At 39.0% G+C, this 18,161-nt stretch overlaps 2 protein-coding genes and 1 pseudogene across 5 annotated transcripts; all 3 read right to left on the reverse strand.

Moving 5' to 3' along the window:
• Positions 1-404: 404 nt before the first annotated feature.
• On the reverse strand, positions 405-10,651 carry LOC146697480 (uncharacterized). 4 transcript variants are annotated; one of them, XM_085476250.1, is made up of 13 exons: positions 10,539-10,646; positions 9,234-9,933; positions 8,531-8,589; positions 8,201-8,281; positions 7,608-7,697; positions 7,410-7,499; positions 5,269-7,141; positions 4,865-4,951; positions 3,454-3,726; positions 2,809-2,961; positions 2,139-2,414; positions 1,820-1,972; positions 405-1,056 (listed from the first exon to the last, which is right to left on the reverse strand). In XM_085476250.1, the coding sequence occupies exons 2-13, from the start codon at positions 9,868-9,870 to the stop codon at positions 758-760; spliced, it is 4,071 nt and encodes a 1,356-aa protein (XP_085332376.1). In that variant the 5' UTR covers positions 9,871-9,933; positions 10,539-10,646; the 3' UTR covers positions 405-757. The 4 variants fall into 4 exon arrangements, with proteins under 4 accessions (XP_085332376.1, XP_085332374.1, XP_085332375.1 ...); XM_085476248.1 differs by having other exon boundaries at positions 2,800-2,961; XM_085476249.1 differs by lacking the exon at positions 10,539-10,646 and adding an exon at positions 10,271-10,513 and having other exon boundaries at positions 2,800-2,961.
• A 684-nt stretch (positions 10,652-11,335) lies between these two features.
• Positions 11,336-14,511, reverse strand: LOC146697481 (nuclear factor 7, ovary-like; annotated as a pseudogene).
• Positions 14,512-15,836: 1,325 nt separating this feature from the next.
• LOC146697482 (nuclear factor 7, brain-like) lies at positions 15,837-18,156 on the reverse strand. The gene has a single exon (XM_085476252.1). The coding sequence runs from the start codon at positions 17,870-17,872 to the stop codon at positions 16,451-16,453; it is 1,422 nt and encodes a 473-aa protein (XP_085332378.1). The 5' UTR covers positions 17,873-18,156; the 3' UTR covers positions 15,837-16,450.
• Between the last annotated feature and the right edge of the window lie 5 nt (positions 18,157-18,161).

The following is an 18,161-nucleotide window of genomic DNA, read 5'->3' on the forward strand; positions in this document are numbered from 1 at the left end:
ATTTATTTAAATAATTTAAAAGTAGCTGCTAATTCTTTCCAGCTGAAGATGCCCAGAAAACCTGAAAAGTAACTAAATACATATATGGTAAATGAAATAAGGTCAGCCAACAAGAAGCTACAATACTAAACACGTGCTTAAATGAGTGTCAGATTGGCGACCTACTAAGGGTGTACCATGCCTCTCTGTTACTGTTAAGAATGAACAGTGCAGTTCTGTCACCAAGTACTTTCTTTTTGAGAAATTAAGATACTGTTTTGATGAACCTTTTATAGTTATATTTGATCAAATTCAAACATTCTGAATGACTAATTTTCCTACCACTCCTGTACACTCTTGGTGTACAATAATGTGCCATCAAGATACAAGGTTTTGCCCCCCTGGCCAAAAAAAAAGCTACAATATTATTTTTGAGACTTTACTGTTGAACATTTATTTTAACAAAGCATCATGTGCCAGTATACCAACCAATGTAACCAGATACTGTATTCAAAATTGGTCACAGTACCCAGGAACACCATAAAAAAAACCTTTTATCTAAATGTGAATAAAACAGTAATTTTTCAGTATTCATGAACAGTCTCTGTTAAACAAACTTGATAAAATAAAACATAAAAAAAAAGAAAACAAAAACTGAGAACCATAATGGAAAGATATTCTCACATCTGATATACAAATGGACAGAAAGACTAAAGAACAATAAGTCGGCTGAAGGATGTGAAATGTTGCAGGTTTGAGTATTAACATCATATCAAATCTACAGCTGTTGGTAATGTGGAGTACTCTGCTGTCCCGCTGATTTTCTGGGCCTTTTCCTGCTTTTTGGTGAATCTTGGAAACAGTCACTTTGTCTTTGCAGGGTTGTGATCCTGTTTCTGACGTAGTCCTTCACCCCTTTCCACGTGCGGTTTCTCAGCGCTCTTGGCTCAGCATCAAGACACCTGATGCAGTCGTCTTTCTGAGGCACCTTGTGGCCTTGAATGAAACTCATCATGTGTCTTTCTACAGCGTGGACCTCTGCCTCCTCCCACGTGTGTTTAGTTTTAAGGTGGAAACCTATGAGGATGAAAAAAAACCCCATAACAATATATTATTTTTTCATTGTTATTTCTTTTTATGATTTTGTCAGGGGCCATCTGTAGATGCTTCTATCATGCAACTGAATGTATTATTTGCTGTATTTGTGCCCACCTTGTTTTTATAGATAATACCAGATTACTGTTTCATTCGGATGCTAATGACTGCTTGTTGAGAAAGTGCATCCATCATGCCCAACAAAGAAGTGGGTACACCTATTCCGTTTATTTTTAGATGTTAAATATAAATGACTACTTTACTTTTTATGAAATATATAATATTGAACTGGAAGGGCTATAAGTAAAATGCTCCACACACAGACTTTGTTCCATTTTGGATACTATTTGTTTATTTTCCATGAGCTCTTTTCACCTAAAATGCTGCACGTAGGACCGCCATATCTAGATTGTGTTAATATACTGTGCTGCTAGAGGCTGGTGGGTTTACTTGTGAAATAGTTTGAATCTTATTTGACAAAATATGTGATTATTTCATTCATCGTGGTAAAAAGCTAACATTCCAAAAAATTGCAAAGATGAACGAGGCAGATGAAGAAAGATGTAAGGTGTCCTGAACCTTCAGCAACACATAAAAGGTGGTTGGCCTACTAATTTGACTCTTGTATTTTTATTAATTTATTATAAGTTTGTGTGACGGTCCCATTATTGTGATGAAGGCAATCTAAACCAAAGGCAAACAGAAATGAATAGACAGGAAGTATATTAAAGGTGACCATTATTACCTTTCTCACTGGATTTGACAGATCTGCTCGTTTTGCTGGAGCTTGTTGTTTCTTCATCTTCTTGTTGATCATAAAACATTTCTGTTCCACCACCTGCATAGGAGTCATTGTGATCCCATGAACTGGCTTGTTCTCCACCTGCAGACTGTCTCACTGTATTGAAGACAAAAAATATATACGTATAAGGAAAATTATTACTTTATTACTTTTTACTGGGAATCTTAATGGGGCGAGTAGGGGGAGAGATAAGTCAATTAAGAGGGAATGTTGAAGAAAACAACATCATATCAAATCTACAGCGGTTAGTAATATGCAGTACTCTGCTGTGGCTCTGCTGATTTTCTGGGCCTTTTCCTGCTTTTCGGTGAATCCAGGGAGAAGCCGCTTTGTCTTTGTAGGGTTGTGATCCTGTTTCTGACGTAGTCCTTTACACCTTTCCACGTGCGGTTTCTCAGCACTCTTGGCTCAGCATCAAGACACTTTATGCAGTCGTCTTTCTGAGGCACCTTGTGGCCTTGAATGAAACTCATCATGTGTCTTTCTACAGCGTGGACCTCTGCCTCCTCCCACGTGTGTTTAGTTTTATGAAGGGAACCTGTCATGCAGAAAAGAAAAAAAATCAATGATCCTGACATTAAAATTCATCTTGGGCAGAGAGTATAGGAATATTTTTCTGAGAACTTCCTTGTGATCTGTGTGCAAGACCAGAACCAAAAATAAAATCTAATTATTTAATTTGCACTGATAAAAAAGCAGGTATCCCTAAAACCTGGGCTAAAATGCTAGCCACGCAATGACAGAGTAAGAACCATGGAGGTCTAAAAGATCAACTGAATTCTACTAATGTATGTAAAATACGTAAAATACTGTAAGTAAAATTAAGTCTGACAGTCTGGTAATGAAAACATCTCAGGAAGTAGCTAGCATGACATGATATTACCTAAAAATACCGTGTCAGTCTTAAATACTACCATTATTACCATGTCCACCTGATTTGACAGATTTGGGACGTGTAGTCTTGCTGGAGCTTCTTGTTTCTCCATGTGCTTTTTGATGATTAAAAGGTGCCTCTCCACTGTCTGCAGTAGAACCTTCATCGTGATCCTGTGAGTCAGCTTGTCGTCCACTCGAAGGCTGTCTCGCTATAAATAAATAAGTAATTAAGTAATTAAGTCTATGTTCACCTTAGAAATCCCAGCACATATACACAGACATGCAAATACAATATTTACAACAACTATGATTCTAATCTGTACCCTAAAACAGCATTTAAGGGTACAGCATAAAACTGTGAGTATTCAAAAAATCAGCTGGATTATTTGAAACAACACCACGATGAAAACTGCTGTGCTCATAAAAAGAACAGACTGGTATTGTTAAAGTGGTGGGCAATTATTAGCTTTTGTTGGCCATTCTAATAGAGGAAGACACTCATGACTTTGTGAAAGAGACAGATACAAAAAAAAAGCTGAACAGAGAGATCGAAGAGTGAGAGAAGGAGGTAAAGAATAAGCAAAGGAAGAATAGCAAAGAATAAGGAAAGAGGGTTGCTGAAGACATTTACAAAAAACCAAAAAAACAGGTTTGGCCTTCAGCAACATATCACATCTATAGCTGTAGGTAATGTGCAGTACTTTGCTGTGGTTCTGCTTCTCTGGGCCTTTTGCAGCTGGTCGGAGAATCCTGCGAAGAGTCATTTTGTCTTTTCAGAGTTGTGATCCTGTTTCGGACGTAGTTCTTTAGACCTTTCCATGTGCGGTTCCTCAGTGCTTTTGCCTCAGCTTCAAGACACTTGACGCAGTCGTCCTTCTGGGGCACTTTGTGCTCCTGAATGAAGCGCATCATGTGTGTTTCTACAGCACGAACCTCAGCATCCCCCCATACGTGTTTGGGTGTACATTTAGAGCCTAACAGAATAAAAAAAAAAAGAGAACTCACATTAATCCTGAGAAGAGGAAATGTCCGGAGTTTCTGTTCTAGAAACAGAACCAAGTTAAACTCTCTGACAATTACTGGGGTAACAGACTGAAATCAACCTGCTTGGTGGCAGGTTTTCTTCCACAGATTCTCTCTGAATCTCACCCTCTCCTGCTACGCCTCCACCATCACTCAGTTCTCACTTATTTATTGATACAGTCGATGTCAAATCTCATATTGGAGCAATTTGCCCACATTTTCATATTTACAAACGTGCTTAGATATTAAGCAGTAAATGCATAGAAAGAATCAACAGTACTGAGCTGGCCAATCAGAAGAGTTGTGGGCTGCACTGACCCAGACTACAGTTACATTTCAAGGGAGGTGGACATCAGGTTACGGTGTAGGGTTTCAGAAAGGTTTGCAATTCCCTGTAAGACAATCTTTTTCTGAATGCATTTCACGTTAAAATCTTTCTAGTGACCTCCAACATATTTCAGCCATGTGTTGAAACATGTTTGCACATTTAAATATAGTCGTAAAATGATTTGAATTAACATTTTGAACCTGAGAACTTGTTTTCCACTGAAAATGTAAAACCTCCAAACATAAACTGTGTTTTGTGCATTTTCACTTTCTTTCTTTTTTTTTTTTTTGCCAAATGCATTTTCACTTTCGCTTGTTGTAATCTGGATTTTTTCTGTGTCAAGTTACTGTTGCACTGTAACGGAAATTCCCTGTGGACGAGTCTACACAGTCACAAAACACAAAGCACACGGACGTCTGCACAGACCCTTTTAACTTATCATGAATATTAAGTCACTTGGACACGAGCGGACTCACGGATGCAGAGAGCATAATCGAGGACAGAATCATCTGACAGATGATGACAGTGAGAATGTTTTTTAGGTTCAGGTTTATCAACAGCAAAAAAGCCAACGAGCGCACCTCTTTTGGAACATTTTGAACACAACAGCTTAACAAATCTTTTGCTTCTTTTACTGTTTCATGACCTGCTATTTTTTAATGACTTAGCTGCCATTTATTATTTTTTTCTGTCCTGTTTTTTTTTTTGGCTAAAAATGAAAAAGAAACAAGAGAAAGTCTGTTAAAGTTCACCATGATTACCTCTGATAGATTTGTTGGCACTTTTTCCTCCATGTTTTTGTTGATTAAGAGATGCTGGTCTGCCTTCACTTTGATCCCACGAGTCAGCTGGATTAAAGACAAAAAGATGTTTTCTCTCAGCAATCCTCGCACGTATACACACATTTCTTCAAATAAATTGCAGGATTTACACACACTTGTTTTTTTTAACTTAACTGAGTGACTCCAGCTTTATAACTTCACTCAGCATGTTGCCTTCTGCAAACAATCACAACTGAGTAGCTCATGGTGTACGTTTTTTTTAACCAGTTAAAAATATCCAACTTTCTTACTTTTTTCTTATATTTCTAGCTAGTGATGGGAGTCAGGAATCAGTGCCAATTAGTCTAAAGTAGTGTAGGCCTACTTTTTATAAGCCTTATTACCTTCAGAATCCATTTCAATATCATCCAGTGTGGAGTCATTGCACTGCCGCAGGATCTGGATTTTGTTATTAGGCCCAAAAATTTGGTTGGCTTCATTTTCATCCAGGTTCATCAGTTGTAGCATTTTTGCAAAATGCTTGCGGACATTTTTTGATGTCAGACCTTCAGAGTTTTGAGCTCCACATTCTTTGATAAATCCTTGAAGACAATCTGTCCCCCTGTAGTTAGACAGAGCATTTGGTCGGGCAAAGACGAAGGGATTCTTACTGGTGATCCCACATGCCTCACGAGAATCCACTAGAAGCTCCAGAGCCGACTCAAATGAGGGCTTCAGTAAAACAGGGACTTTTCTCCCACAGTCCCCACGTACGTCAACTCTGGTGAAGAACCTACACATGGTTTTTTCCAACTCTGTGACAGACAGGTCCAAGTCATCAGGCGGATCTGACTTTGTTCGTGACATGAATTCCGTCAGCTGAATCGTTGCAACCTCTCGAGGCTTTCTCTTGTTGAAGAGGATTATCCGGGAAAGCATGACTCTGGCCAGAGCGACAAAATTTTCTGTAGAAAGACTGTCTCGTAGATTCTTCTCAGCTGTAGTATGAACCTTCTCCAAGTGGAAATGCAAGCGCTTCATATCTTGAACAAGTGGTATCTGCTTTGCTCGTTTTGATTTAATTTCTCTGAGACTTCTTAATGCGGCCGAAGAAACAAGCTTAGTCCACTTCTTTTGGTACACAGAGAGGAAGTTTTTAGCAGCCTCTGCCTGTTTTGTATCACCAGACTTTACCGCGTTATCCTTAACAATAGTGCAGGTCTTCTGCAGGCTGTGGCCAAGCTTGATTGCAACGGAAGGAGCGGCGTAAATTTTGGTTTCTGAATCATAGCCTGCCAGGACATTCACTGCAGACACCACACGCTGGAAGTTTGAAGGGTGAAAGAAGTCCTCCAGCTTCTTCATTGGGGTCGTTTTTTGAGCCTCAAGCACAAGTCTTGCTATCTGACGAAGGTTTTGTCTTATATATGGGTGCTTTTTCGCATCACGGCCATAATGATTGTACATGTATTCCCCGAACTGCAAGAGAATCCTGTCATCCATGACAGCTCGCGTCACATCATCGTATATCATTTCATTCAGAATGCTCCTAGCGACATCACTTATGCCACGGTCTTCACAGTCCACAGTTGCCAGCACACACATTGATGCAATGCGCTTTTTTCCAATACCTGAATCCTTTTCAATCTTGCTTTTCGCTGGGCACGTCCTCATGTGTTTGAACAGGTTTCTCTTCACAAAAAGACCATGACAGTGAAGACAAGGAAGAAAGTCACGGGCCTGTCCAAGCACTTTCGGTCTTTGTCGTACGACAAGAGTTCCCTCTCCTGTTTTCAAAACATTTTTATTATGTGCAAAGTTTCCTTCATTTGTTAATTTTTTCCATATATTTTGTCTTTCTTTGGAGTGTTTGGGATACTGAAATGCAGCTGCAACCTCTGGTTTGTCACTGTGAATTGACTCAAAATGCCGTGACAGTTTTAACACCGGCTTGGAGCAAAACAAGCAGTAATTCTTCTTGTCATAAAATCGAGCTTTTGAATTTGGTCGTTTTACAGCTGGCAACACTGGCGTTTGTGACGCTTCAGCCTGACTAATCATAGGTTTCCTTTTTACAGGAGTGACTCCTTTATCCTTTCCAGAAGAATTTTCTGATTTTGAGTTCTGCTCTTCTTGGTGCGGTTCTTCACTCATGGGGGACTCTGGATCGCTATGACTGGATTCATCTGAAGAACCTTCTTTGAACTCTTCATCACTCCCTGGTGAGTAATCCTCATCATTGTCCTCCCCTGACATGTCTGAAACAACTTCCTTTTTCTGAAAGAAATAAAAGAAATCTTTTTTTCCTTGACTTAAGATTAAACAAAAACAACAACGAAAAACAAAGATAAACAAATTAAAAACCTCTAACATTTTTCCCTTCATAAAAGTCCTTTTCGGTTTCCCAAAACATGGGTTTATGTTCACTTTTTATTATTAATGATAATTTACAATTTATAATGTAATACAATAATAAAATCCAACATGCTGTAATCAGCATGCAAAATTTAATATCATAAACAAAGTAAAAAATGCAGGTAAATACCAGCGATTCTGCAGGTGACTCTGGCGTATCACAAGCATCATTTTCCTCGTCATAGTATGAAGGTGAAGAACCATTTGCTGAATTACGCGACTGTAATAGAAATAATTAAAAGGTGATATGATGTGATAACAACCTTGACAATCACACAGCATATGAAAAGCCCAAAGAATGTGCAGGCATAATTTATTGTGCAGTTACCTTTGAATTTGCAGCAGTCTGTTCACACTGAGGTGGCTCATCATCTGACGACTGCCCATCGCTGCTGTTATCTGATGGCAATGCTTTCAGCTTAACAGGAGGAAAGTGAAGTAAGCAGGGAGCAACTGTGTAGAATTTTCTTTAATAATTTTAAAGTATTAATACTAGATAACAACCCAGCAAACATTTTGACTTTGAGAAAATGTCAACTTCATCATTACACTTTCTAGCAAGAAAGAAAATTAAACACCACGTCTTTCAGTCTGGGAGACACCGACATTATGGGCAGGGGGAACTAACTTAAGTTCATATTGCAACATGAGACAAAACTGATGTATGTTAACACAAATAGCAATAACAGACTCTCGTAATTCTACTTATTGTACATGGAGAAAACGTGTTCCCATCTGTTCATGACTACTTAGTTAACAAATGAATCGGTATGTCCACCACTTCACAGTTCTGTTTTTGTTGTTGTACTGCGCACAATTTTGACCAGAGATGTGCTATCAGGGTTTCAACTATGTTTGTTGGGAACTATTTAAAAGCATCAATTACCTTCTTTATTTAAAAAAATGCCATAACACACTTACAAGTTTATCCATCTCTGCCAGTTGTTTAAGCAGCTCAGCGCGCTGCTGTAAAACATCTGAACGCCGCTTTTCACTGCTGGCCTGAAAGCAGACATAATAAAACCTTTACAGGACAAAATATAATAGTTATAGTAGTAATCATCTAAAATCTCCAAGGCTCTTTAACGTGATGTTGGTTAAAAGGCAAGATTCATACTGCAGTGCTACAGTTAAAAGTGACTTAAAATATAAACCTCTGTAAAAGCAAAAAGGTGTGGAAAAATGCAAAAATCTTCAAATCATCCATCAAACAGCAGAAGTTTCATCTGCATTTGCTGTTATTTTCCTCACCGTAGTAGATCTATTTGTGTTTTGAACAGCTGCTTTTGGGACAGGGTCATTCACAGCTCCTGAAGAGAAGACAGTAAAGTTAAAAACAAACACACAAAGTGTTAAACAGTTCTGCAAACACTTGTTTAGACAGGCGAAACAAAGTCAACTTTTTAGTTGAAATTTTTATAACAATCCACAACAGACAAATTAGATCAGTCTAACGTAGCATAATCTACATTTTGGCTACATTTTTAAAGACTGTGTGAGGAAGAGCTAAAAGACTTTAAAAAACATCTACACTTCCAAAAAAACAAAAACAAAAAACAAAACAGGTGGATCTATTAGACCCCCAACTGCTATATATGTCTGAAACCTAAAAATTAATTGAAGATTTAGTCAAAACTGAACTCTTTAATTTTTAATCCTAATCTCTGAATTTCATGCTTTCCTTAAATATCAGATAATCAAGAATTTAATTTGTTAGTTTTGTCATACAGTGTTGTTCTTTTGTCCTGTGATAGCTAGAATATGATTCAACACCCCTCAAAAGCCTAACACTTAATCAACTATTTGCATTTATGTAAGCCGCTTAACTAATGCACCAACTAAAATATTAAACACTGCTTTGGACCGAGTTTAAATCCAACCTTGCATGCGTACCTACATTAATATGATGTGAAAAAATACATTGTAACATGCATGTAATGCAGCTACAGCTTACCTCTGCAATGTGATGAAGGTAACCACTCACGCTGCTCCTGAGAGGTGGATGAGGTATAGCTTTGAGTGTTTCCTGCACCATGAGCGGACTCCACATTTTCTCCGTCAAAAGCAGCTTGATGTTGTCTGCATGACGGCAGGCGGGGGGGTAGACCTTGAATCCCACTTGACAAACCCTGACTGGATATTGGATTTTGAAATGTTTTGAAGGCATTGTGGGATGAGAGAACAGATAAATCCTGGGGCCCACAAAGCTGAAGTCCTTGGTTTGACTGTTGAAGAGCTGGTGGGGTAACGTTTTTTCCTTGGTTCGCTGATACCATGATCGGTGAAAGGTTAGAGCTTTGCTGATTAAAAGAAATACCTTGAGAGAGATTTGGGATATCTGTGGCAAACAGCGAGCTGGATGATGGAATGCTGCCAATATGAGAGGTTTTATACATGTCAGCATGAGGGTTGTTTCTGGAAGATACAGTGTTCAAATTGTTAGTACAACTCTGATGAGATGCCTGCATGTGGTCATAGGAGGTGGGGAGAAGGCTGACGAGCGGGTTCTGAGATGAAGCTGCTGACCAGCCATTCTGGGCCATCCAAGACGGACAGGGAATGTGGCTCTTATTTGCTGTCGGGTTATCCATCACTCTCCATCACCATCAAAGTTCACTGCTTGAAAGTCTCCTTTACTTCCTTGAGTAGAGGTCCTAACAGAAATAGAACATTATAATACCAGAATTTCATTACTTTTCTGTGGTGTGTTTTTAATTTTTAATTCAGGTTTTCAAAGCTGAAAACGGGCAGAAGACAATAGAAAAATCATAAAATAATGAATCAATACCAAAACATTTTGGAAAACGCACACGTAAGAACATGCAAGAAGGGAAAATGTAGTAACTGAAATCAGCCTTTCGCTTTACGAAAAACAGGTCAGCTTAGCACCAAAATGTGTTTTAGCTGAGTGGGTCACCGACCCTTGAAGCTGCACCGCACTAAATAACATATCAGTCTCTGCAGGATATTTTTTTAAAAAGGAATACTTACTGGGCATTGATGTTTACAGCGAGAAATGGACAGTTGCGTTTAAACTGCTGCAAATACGGTCGAAACGAGAAAAACGTAACTAGCTTAACAATGTGCTATCAAGTCAGTTTTTTTTAACTAGCTGTTAGCGCGCTCAGGACCAAAAACCATAAAAAATATCCGTGAAACTGATACTAGTTCTAAAATTAGTGATATGAAATAAACAGAGTGTGCAAAAAAATCAATTTAATTTCCCGCAAACCGCTTTAGAAATCAGGAAAAACCATACCTGCGGCCATAACCGGAAGTAATGGTCGTTGTTTACATCACAGCATCACTGAGAAAGTAAAACTTCCGTCTATTTTTTCCAAAATAAGATACAGTTCTACAATTATGAAATAAATTGGACCTTCACTTAAAAAATTTTTAATGAGCCAAAGGTGGAAGAAATTGTATTTATTTAAAAATAATTCCTGCCACGCTGTAAAAGCTCAATAACGAGCAAACAAAGGTCATTTTTTAAATTAATGTTACTGCATCCTTCCTTGCGATGTCACATTCATCAGCCGTAAGTGGCGTTAAATCTGTTGGAAGAGAAGCAAGAGATACCCAGACTGGTTCTTTCTCATTATGTAGCCATGACAGCATCTGATATGTGCTGTTCCAACTTATCAACCTAAGATCAGTTTGTTGGCTGACCATTTCCCCATAGACAGCCCCCTACTGGTGATAAATCTCATCAAAATACATTCAGTACATTTCAAGAACAGAAAGATTCCTTTTGCTTACAGTTATTGTCATTGTCATTAACATATTTTTTAAAAAAAACAAAAACAAAAATATATCTAATTTCTCAAGTATTTCGGGTAAAACCAATCAAAGCAACGAATCATTTCTTTTGTGGGATGAAAGAAAATATAATCAGTCACGGACTATTTTCAATATAAAAAAAGTCACAAATGTAACCCATCTCCATACAGTCATCTTAAAATGTATTTAATGCAGTCCATGTAGTGTATAAACATACAGTTAAGTACACTTGTCATGAGTGCATACAGTACACAGAAGCATGATACACTGACTATACTACAAAATCTTTCTCACTATGGGGGAAATATCAGTCTGACAGACTTTTATGCTTCCAGCCTCTCCAATATGCAAATATGGAAAGAGTTTCTCAGTGAAAGTGTCTTTGTAGGTGTATATGTGAGCCATGCCATCAACATCATAGAAGGACACCTCTCCTCTGTCATAGTCCAGCTGGATTCTTATCCTTTGGAGACTCTTCTTCACTGTCATAGCTTGACCAAAACCATTACAGCATTTTCCACTGCCATATAGCAAACACCAGACTCCAAATTCAGGTGAAGCAGAAATGCTCTCCCTTCCCGTTAGATGAATCTTTAGTCAAACCAATATTCCAGCGAGTATGGTCTCCCACCTCCACATCCCAGCCATGTTTCCCTGAGCTAAAAACCTCAGAGCCAAAAACATTAAAATACTGAGTGTTTCTCTCTGGATTGTTGAGAAGCTGCTGCTTTGTGTCTCCAAATCTCACACTGGTCAGATCATCAGACAGATAGAGCCAGCCACTTGCAGTGTTTGGGTCCAGAATGACAGGACTGAAGTGGACCTTCTCCTTCATCTTCTCCCACACTCTGAAGGACAGGTTGCCCAGGTGTTTGGCCACATCTATCAGTGCTCCTGAGACCAGCTGTGGATCTGACACTGAGCTCTGGGCTCTGGCTCTGCTCTGAGTGTCTTTATAACTGCTGAGGAATGGCACGCTGTGTTTCTGCAGCTCTTTTTCAACAGCAGAGATGCTGTCTGACAGAGAGGAGATCTGCTCCTCAATCATCTTCATCTCTCTGCTGATAGTCCTCCCCTTCTGCTGCTCTTCCTCCCTCAGAGCCTCCAGTCTGGACTCCTCTTCCTCTTTCAGGAACTGCTGGAGCTTGTTGAACTCTGCTCTGATCTGCCTCTCTGTGGACAACAGCTGCTTCTTGGAGTGTTGAATCACTTCATTGTATGTTTCCTCCACTTGTTTGTATTTGTTCCTCTTGTCCTGCAGAGACTTTAAGTCAGATTTCAGCTGCTCCTTCAGGTCACTGACTGCTTCTTCTATAGGAACCACTTTGTGACTCTGGTGGAGCAAAAACTCACAGCCAGGACACAGAGTACTCTTCTCATCCACACAGAACAGTTTTGGTCCTTTTGATGTATGTTGCAAACCACCGCCACTTCTTTTTCTTTTTCTGTCAGATATGATTCAGATTTCTGTCTCAGTGCAAAGGAGTCAGCAAGTTGTTTCAGTGCAAAGTTGACAAATAGAACATCTTTTGAAGATTTTCTTTTACAAACTGGACAGTTTTTGTTTTTAGGTTGTTCTCAGGATTTGCTTTTACTTAAATAAAGTATAAAAATGACAGAAAGATGGAGAAATCTGAGTTGTTTTAGTCTGCTGAGGAGGATTTCAACTGACAGATACTAAACCAGTTTTACAACATTTTTGTTTTTCAGCAACTGCCACAGGAAACACTTTCCCAGCATGACCTTAACAACAACATCAACATGCATAGAAAATAAAGAAATCTTTTTACATTTTTGATCAAATCCAAATCAAGACTGAACCAAAAGAGAAAGTGTAAAATGCTAAAAAAAAAAAAAAAAAAAAAAAAGAGCAGTCATGTTTTAATCAAGGTGATATAAAAGTCAGAAACAGACATATTGTTACAAAATACCTATCCCAGCTGTCATATCAAGACAGTCTAGTCTGCCCCAGGGCCAACACAAGGAGACAAATGACCGTTTTCACCCACATTCACACCCACGGGCAATTTGAAATCATCAGTTAACTGTTGGAGTAGTTGGTGGAAACCCAGGCAAACAAAAAGCCAGTTGGTGGATTCGAACTCAGGAGTTTCTTGCTTCTTGCCACCACGCTACCATATTCAGACATAGTACAAGGTTTTAATGAATGTATCTGCAATATTTTCTGAGATTAGTCTTGATTTTTTTGTTTTACTTGTGAACTAAGGTTACTGAAGCAAATCATATTACATATGAAAAAGTGTCATAGAGTGAAACTAAATTGTGTTATAAGACTGTTTTTCAAGTTCCTGGGTACCACCATCTCCCAGGAGGTGAAGTGGGAGACCAACATCTTAAAAAGACCCAGCAAAGGATGTACTTCCTCAGACAAGTGGGGAAGTACAGTCTTCCACATGAGCTGCTGATCCAGTTCTACACTGCAGTCACTGAGTCTGTCCTGTGCTCTTCCATCACAGTCTGGTATGGTGCAGCCACTAAACAGGAGAGGTGCAGACAGCAGCAGACTGTACAGGCAGCTGAAAAGATCATCGGCGCCCCCTGCCCTCCACCCAGGACCTGCACCTCTCAAGAACCAGGAAACACGCAGGGAAAATCATCACAGACCCCTCACACCCTGGACACAGACTTTTTGACCTGCTGCCCTCTGACAGACGGTACAGAAGCCTGCAGACCAGGACCACCCGACACAGGAGCATGTTCTTTCCCCTCACCATCTCCCTCCTAAGTCTCACACTGCGTCACACTGCTAGACTGCAATAGATGTGTGTGTGTGTGTAATGTGTGTGTGTATTGAGTCATTTACATATTGTTGTGATCCGGTAGAGACACCATCTACCGGAAACAAATTCCTTGTATGTGTTTGAGCATATACTTGTTCAATAAACGCAATTCTGATTCTGATTCTGTTGAGAAAATATCAACTTTGTCTCCATCTTGTGGTTTTTGCAGGAACAAAACTGCTCACAGTTTCGTCCACATGATCAGGTTTCATTTCAGTACATCCGGAGTCAGTGTTTGGTGAAATTATAAGTAGTGTGCATGAAGGTTGTGCTGTCCATTGGCAGGATGAGATAATTATTAAGCAACAACATTTTTTTTCTGAACATTAAAGAGAAATCTCAGTTTCAGATTTTTATTTTATTTTATTTTTTTAATTTTTGGAATTTTGGAATCACCTCACAACATGCTGGGAAAGGCCTAGCAGGGTAGACAATGTTATTAAAGGAAAACAGAAAATCACCACTTCAGATCCACTGTCCCCTGCATAAATCAAGTCATGCTCCCTCCCAGTGTTTCATAGTGCCTGGGACGTCATGGGCCAGATTGTAGCAAAGCCACTCCAGACAGGAGAATAACCAAGTAGATCACACGTGGATAAATAGGTGAAAACTACCTGTAGCCATTTCCTTTGACTGTGCTGGGTTCCTCATGTAGTTTGAAGTGACCAACAAAATGTTGGACTTATTATTAGTTGTTTTAGATATTGTAATGTTTTATTGTTTCTGTACTGATATATTGTTTTACTTACTGATTCATAGTTTTATTCTCTGAAATGTTTTGATTCTATTGGCATGCTGGGAATTCACTCACTTTTTCTGGTGATAGAATGTGTTTACATGTTTGTTTAGTGGGGTTGGTTGGCTTCCTGCAGTTGTCAGATATGTCTTCTCATGTTTTTCCCATTTTTCATACAGTTTTAGTAATGTTTTTAATAAATAGCCAGTTACGGCACTTAATCTGCACTTACTGTTTTGGCTTCTTATTGAAGCCTCTGTGTTATTTACCCTGGTCTTACTGTGTTTATTTATTAATCCTATTTTTCTATTCCTTTCAAATGTGTCTGCTAGTGGATCTCTGTGACACCGGATGAGGCAAACAGAAACCTCTAAGTTGCTCTAATAAGTTTTCATGTACTGTGTGCAGTAGGCAGGAATGGTGGAACAAAAGGTGAACTTCTCCTGTCAAATACTAAAGTTGTTCCATAAACTACTCGTGTTTTATGCTTGTTTCTGTGCAGTGTGGACCACAACAACAAAAAATCACCTAAATTGATTTTTGTTTCACGTTACAGAGGCAACTTGCTGAACAGTTCTGTGATCAATATTCTAACATGTCAGCTAAAAATAAAATAGGAATGAGAGTTATAATAACTTTTGATTCACTGAAACACTGAAACTCAGAGTGAAGTGTAAAAAAATAAAATTAAAGCCTTATTATAAAACATCAGAAGATCAAACTATCAGAGATGGCTGCCTGCTGCTAGTGGGGCAGAATTTGTTTTTAGCTTCTTCCCTGAATCTTCGCATGCAGCTTAAACAGAAGCTATGATGGCATCTCAGAGACACAGGATCTCCCAAAGTCTCACAACAACATACATGGCAGCATGTCAGGAAAATTTGTTTTGCAGTCCTGTTTAGGCGTTAAATGTTTTTAAAGAAATATTATAAAATCTGACCTTCAGCTGACATCTCTGCAGTTTTGTTCATACAAACTATTTTCAGCTCTGTCGGTGTGTAAATATTTCTGTAGGATACGTCTGAATTTTATTTTTACTCTTAAACAACATATGTTAGAGTTTATAAACATACAGGTGTGAGAATGTAAACGTTATCAACATTTGCATTTGATTTCTGTGAGGATCAGAACAAAGTGAGAATCAGTGACTCCATCAAAGCAAACTGCACAAGTCTTCTCTGATATGCAGTTTAAGAGAGCTGAGGTTACATGTGAATGTTTGTATTTACAAACCAACAGAAGTAAATGATCATTTATTCTAAGGAGTCAGTAAATGTTTACACAACAATCAAAGTGAAGTTTCATGTTAAATAAATCTGAACCAATGACTGAATGTGTCTGAAAAGCTGATTTACAGTCAAACACAACAACAACAGAATCACTGAATTTGATTGATTTCACTTCACAGAGACATTTTGTGATTTTCAATAATCAACTGAAACGGCTGAAATGAAGATGCTGCTGAAGTAAACATATTGTAATTTTATCTGTTTAAACATTTTTAACCTGCTGATGAGACAGTTTCAGAACTTAGAAGTCATTTCTTTGAATTTGGAAAACTGTAAAGTAGACATGTTACTATAAAATGTTATTTAACTGAAAACAAGATGCTGATATTCAGGATATTTAAGATCTTGTAGTTGTAAAGTTGACTCTTGCTGATGTGACACAAGTTTAATCATTAATCCTTCTTTAAAGAAGTGTCACAGTTTACTGTTCATACTCAACAACTTTGAAAAGCAAGAAAATCATCATCATTTAGATTTTAAAATTAATAAAATATTTACATAAACAACACGAGAAATATTGTAAAGCTATCCCCCCACCCCGTTAAAATAAAGAATCCCTTTACAATCAAATCTCAGTCTGACAGATTTTGATATCAGAGGTTTTGGCGTCTCCTGCCTTTCCAATACTGAAATATGGGAAGAGTTTCTCAGTGAAAGTGTCTCTGTAAGTGTAGATGTGAGTCATGTCTTCAGGGTCATAGAAGGACACCTCCCCCCTGTCATAGTCCAGCTGGACTCTGATCCTCTGGAGACTCTTCTTCACTGTCACAGTCTGACCAACACCATTAGTGTATTTTCCACTGCGATGCAATAAACACCAGAATCCATTTATTGGTGAAACAAAACACTCTCCCTTTCTGTCAACTGACTCTTTAACTAAACCCACATTCCAGTCAGGATGGTCTCCCACCTCCACCTCCCAGCTGTGTTTCCCTGAGCTGAAGCCCTCAGAGCCAAAAACATTGGTATGCTTAGTGTTTCTCTCTGGATTATCAGGAAGCTGCTGATTTGTGTCTCCATATCTCACACTGGTCAGATCATCAGACAGATAGAGACAGCAGTGTGCAGTGTTTGGGTCCAGAATGACAGGACTGAAGTGGACCTTCTCCTTCATCTTCTCCCACACTCTGAAGGACAGGTTGCCCAGGTGTTTGGCCACATCTATCAGTGCTCCTGAGACCAGCTGTGGATCTGACACTGAGCTCTGGGCTCTGGCTCTGCTCTGAGTGTCTTTATAACTGCTGAGGAATGGCACGCTGTGTTTCTGCAGCTCTTCTTCAACAGCAGAGATGCTGTCTGACAGAGAGGAGATCTGCTCCTCAATCATCTTCATCTCTCTGCTGATAGTCCTCCCCTTCTGCTCCTCTTCCTCCCTCAGAGCTGCCAGTCTGGACTCCTCTTCCTCTTTCAGGAACTGCTGGAGCTTGTTGAACTCTGCTCTGATCTGCCTCTCTGTGGACAACAGCTGCTTCTTGGAGTGTTGAATCACTTCATTGTATGTTTCCTCCACTTGTTTGTATTTGTTCCTCTTGTCCTGCAGAGACTTTAAGTCAGATTTCAGCTGCTCCTTCAGGTCACTGACTGCTTCTTCTACAGGAACCACTTTGTGACTCTGGTGGAGAGAAAACTCACACACAGGACACACAGCTCTCTGCTCGTCCACACAGAACAGTTTTGGCTCTTCCTCATGTTTACTGCACACCACTGTTAATTTTTTCTTTCCTTTTTCTGTTTCAGATGATCCAGATTTCTTTCTTCCAGAAAATGAATCAGCAAGTTCTTTCAGTGTAAAGTTCACAAAGTGATGATCCTTTGAAGATTTTCTTTTACAAATGGGACAGTTTTTGTTTTTAGTTTGTTCCCAGAATTTCTGCAGGCAGCTTGAACAGAAGCTGTGGTTGCAGCTCAGAGACACAGGATCTCTGAAAGTCTCTGAACACACATGGCAGCTCAGGAAATTTTCAAAGAGTCTAAGTTTCTCAGCCATTTGATCTTTAAGTATTTTTAACTCACCAAATTAGTGTCTCTTGAACTTTCTGATTAAAATCCTCCAAACGTGTGTTTTTCAGCAGAGATCTGACTCCCTGTAATGGCGTCTCAGCTCAGTTCAAAAGTGTCGGAATTTACTTTCATTTTCATGAATCACGATCACGTGTTAAACTGAAACATGCACATAACACTTGTGTCCGTCAGAGGGCGCTGTGTGTGTCATTCAGATAGTTTTCAGTTTGTGCTCCTTAAAACGACACCAAAGTGAAAAATGTAGAAAATCTTGA

Source organism: Copadichromis virginalis, linkage group LG12 (genome assembly GCF_057382275.1).
Source record: "Copadichromis virginalis isolate Kocher_CV1m ecotype Utaka linkage group LG12, C_Virginalis_male_GT1.1, whole genome shotgun sequence".
In the NCBI taxonomy this organism is placed as follows: domain Eukaryota; kingdom Metazoa; phylum Chordata; class Actinopteri; order Cichliformes; family Cichlidae; genus Copadichromis; species Copadichromis virginalis.

Excerpts from the sequence above, each read along its gene's own strand:
- LOC146697480 (XM_085476248.1), bottom strand. The coding sequence starts at position 9,870 with ATGGATAACCCGACAGCAAATAAGAGCCACATTCCCTGTCCGTCTTGG. Across the intron at positions 7,500-7,607 it reads AGACTGCTGCAAATTCAAAG|TCGCGTAATTCAGCAAATGG; the intron begins GTAACTGCACAA and ends TTTCTATTACAG. Across the intron at positions 1,057-1,819 it reads TGTCAAATCCAGTGAGAAAG|GTTTCCACCTTAAAACTAAA; the intron begins GTAATAATGGTC and ends TCATCCTCATAG.
- LOC146697482 (XM_085476252.1), bottom strand. The coding sequence starts at position 17,872 with ATGGCTGAGAAACTTAGACTCTTTGAAAATTTCCTGAGCTGCCATGTG.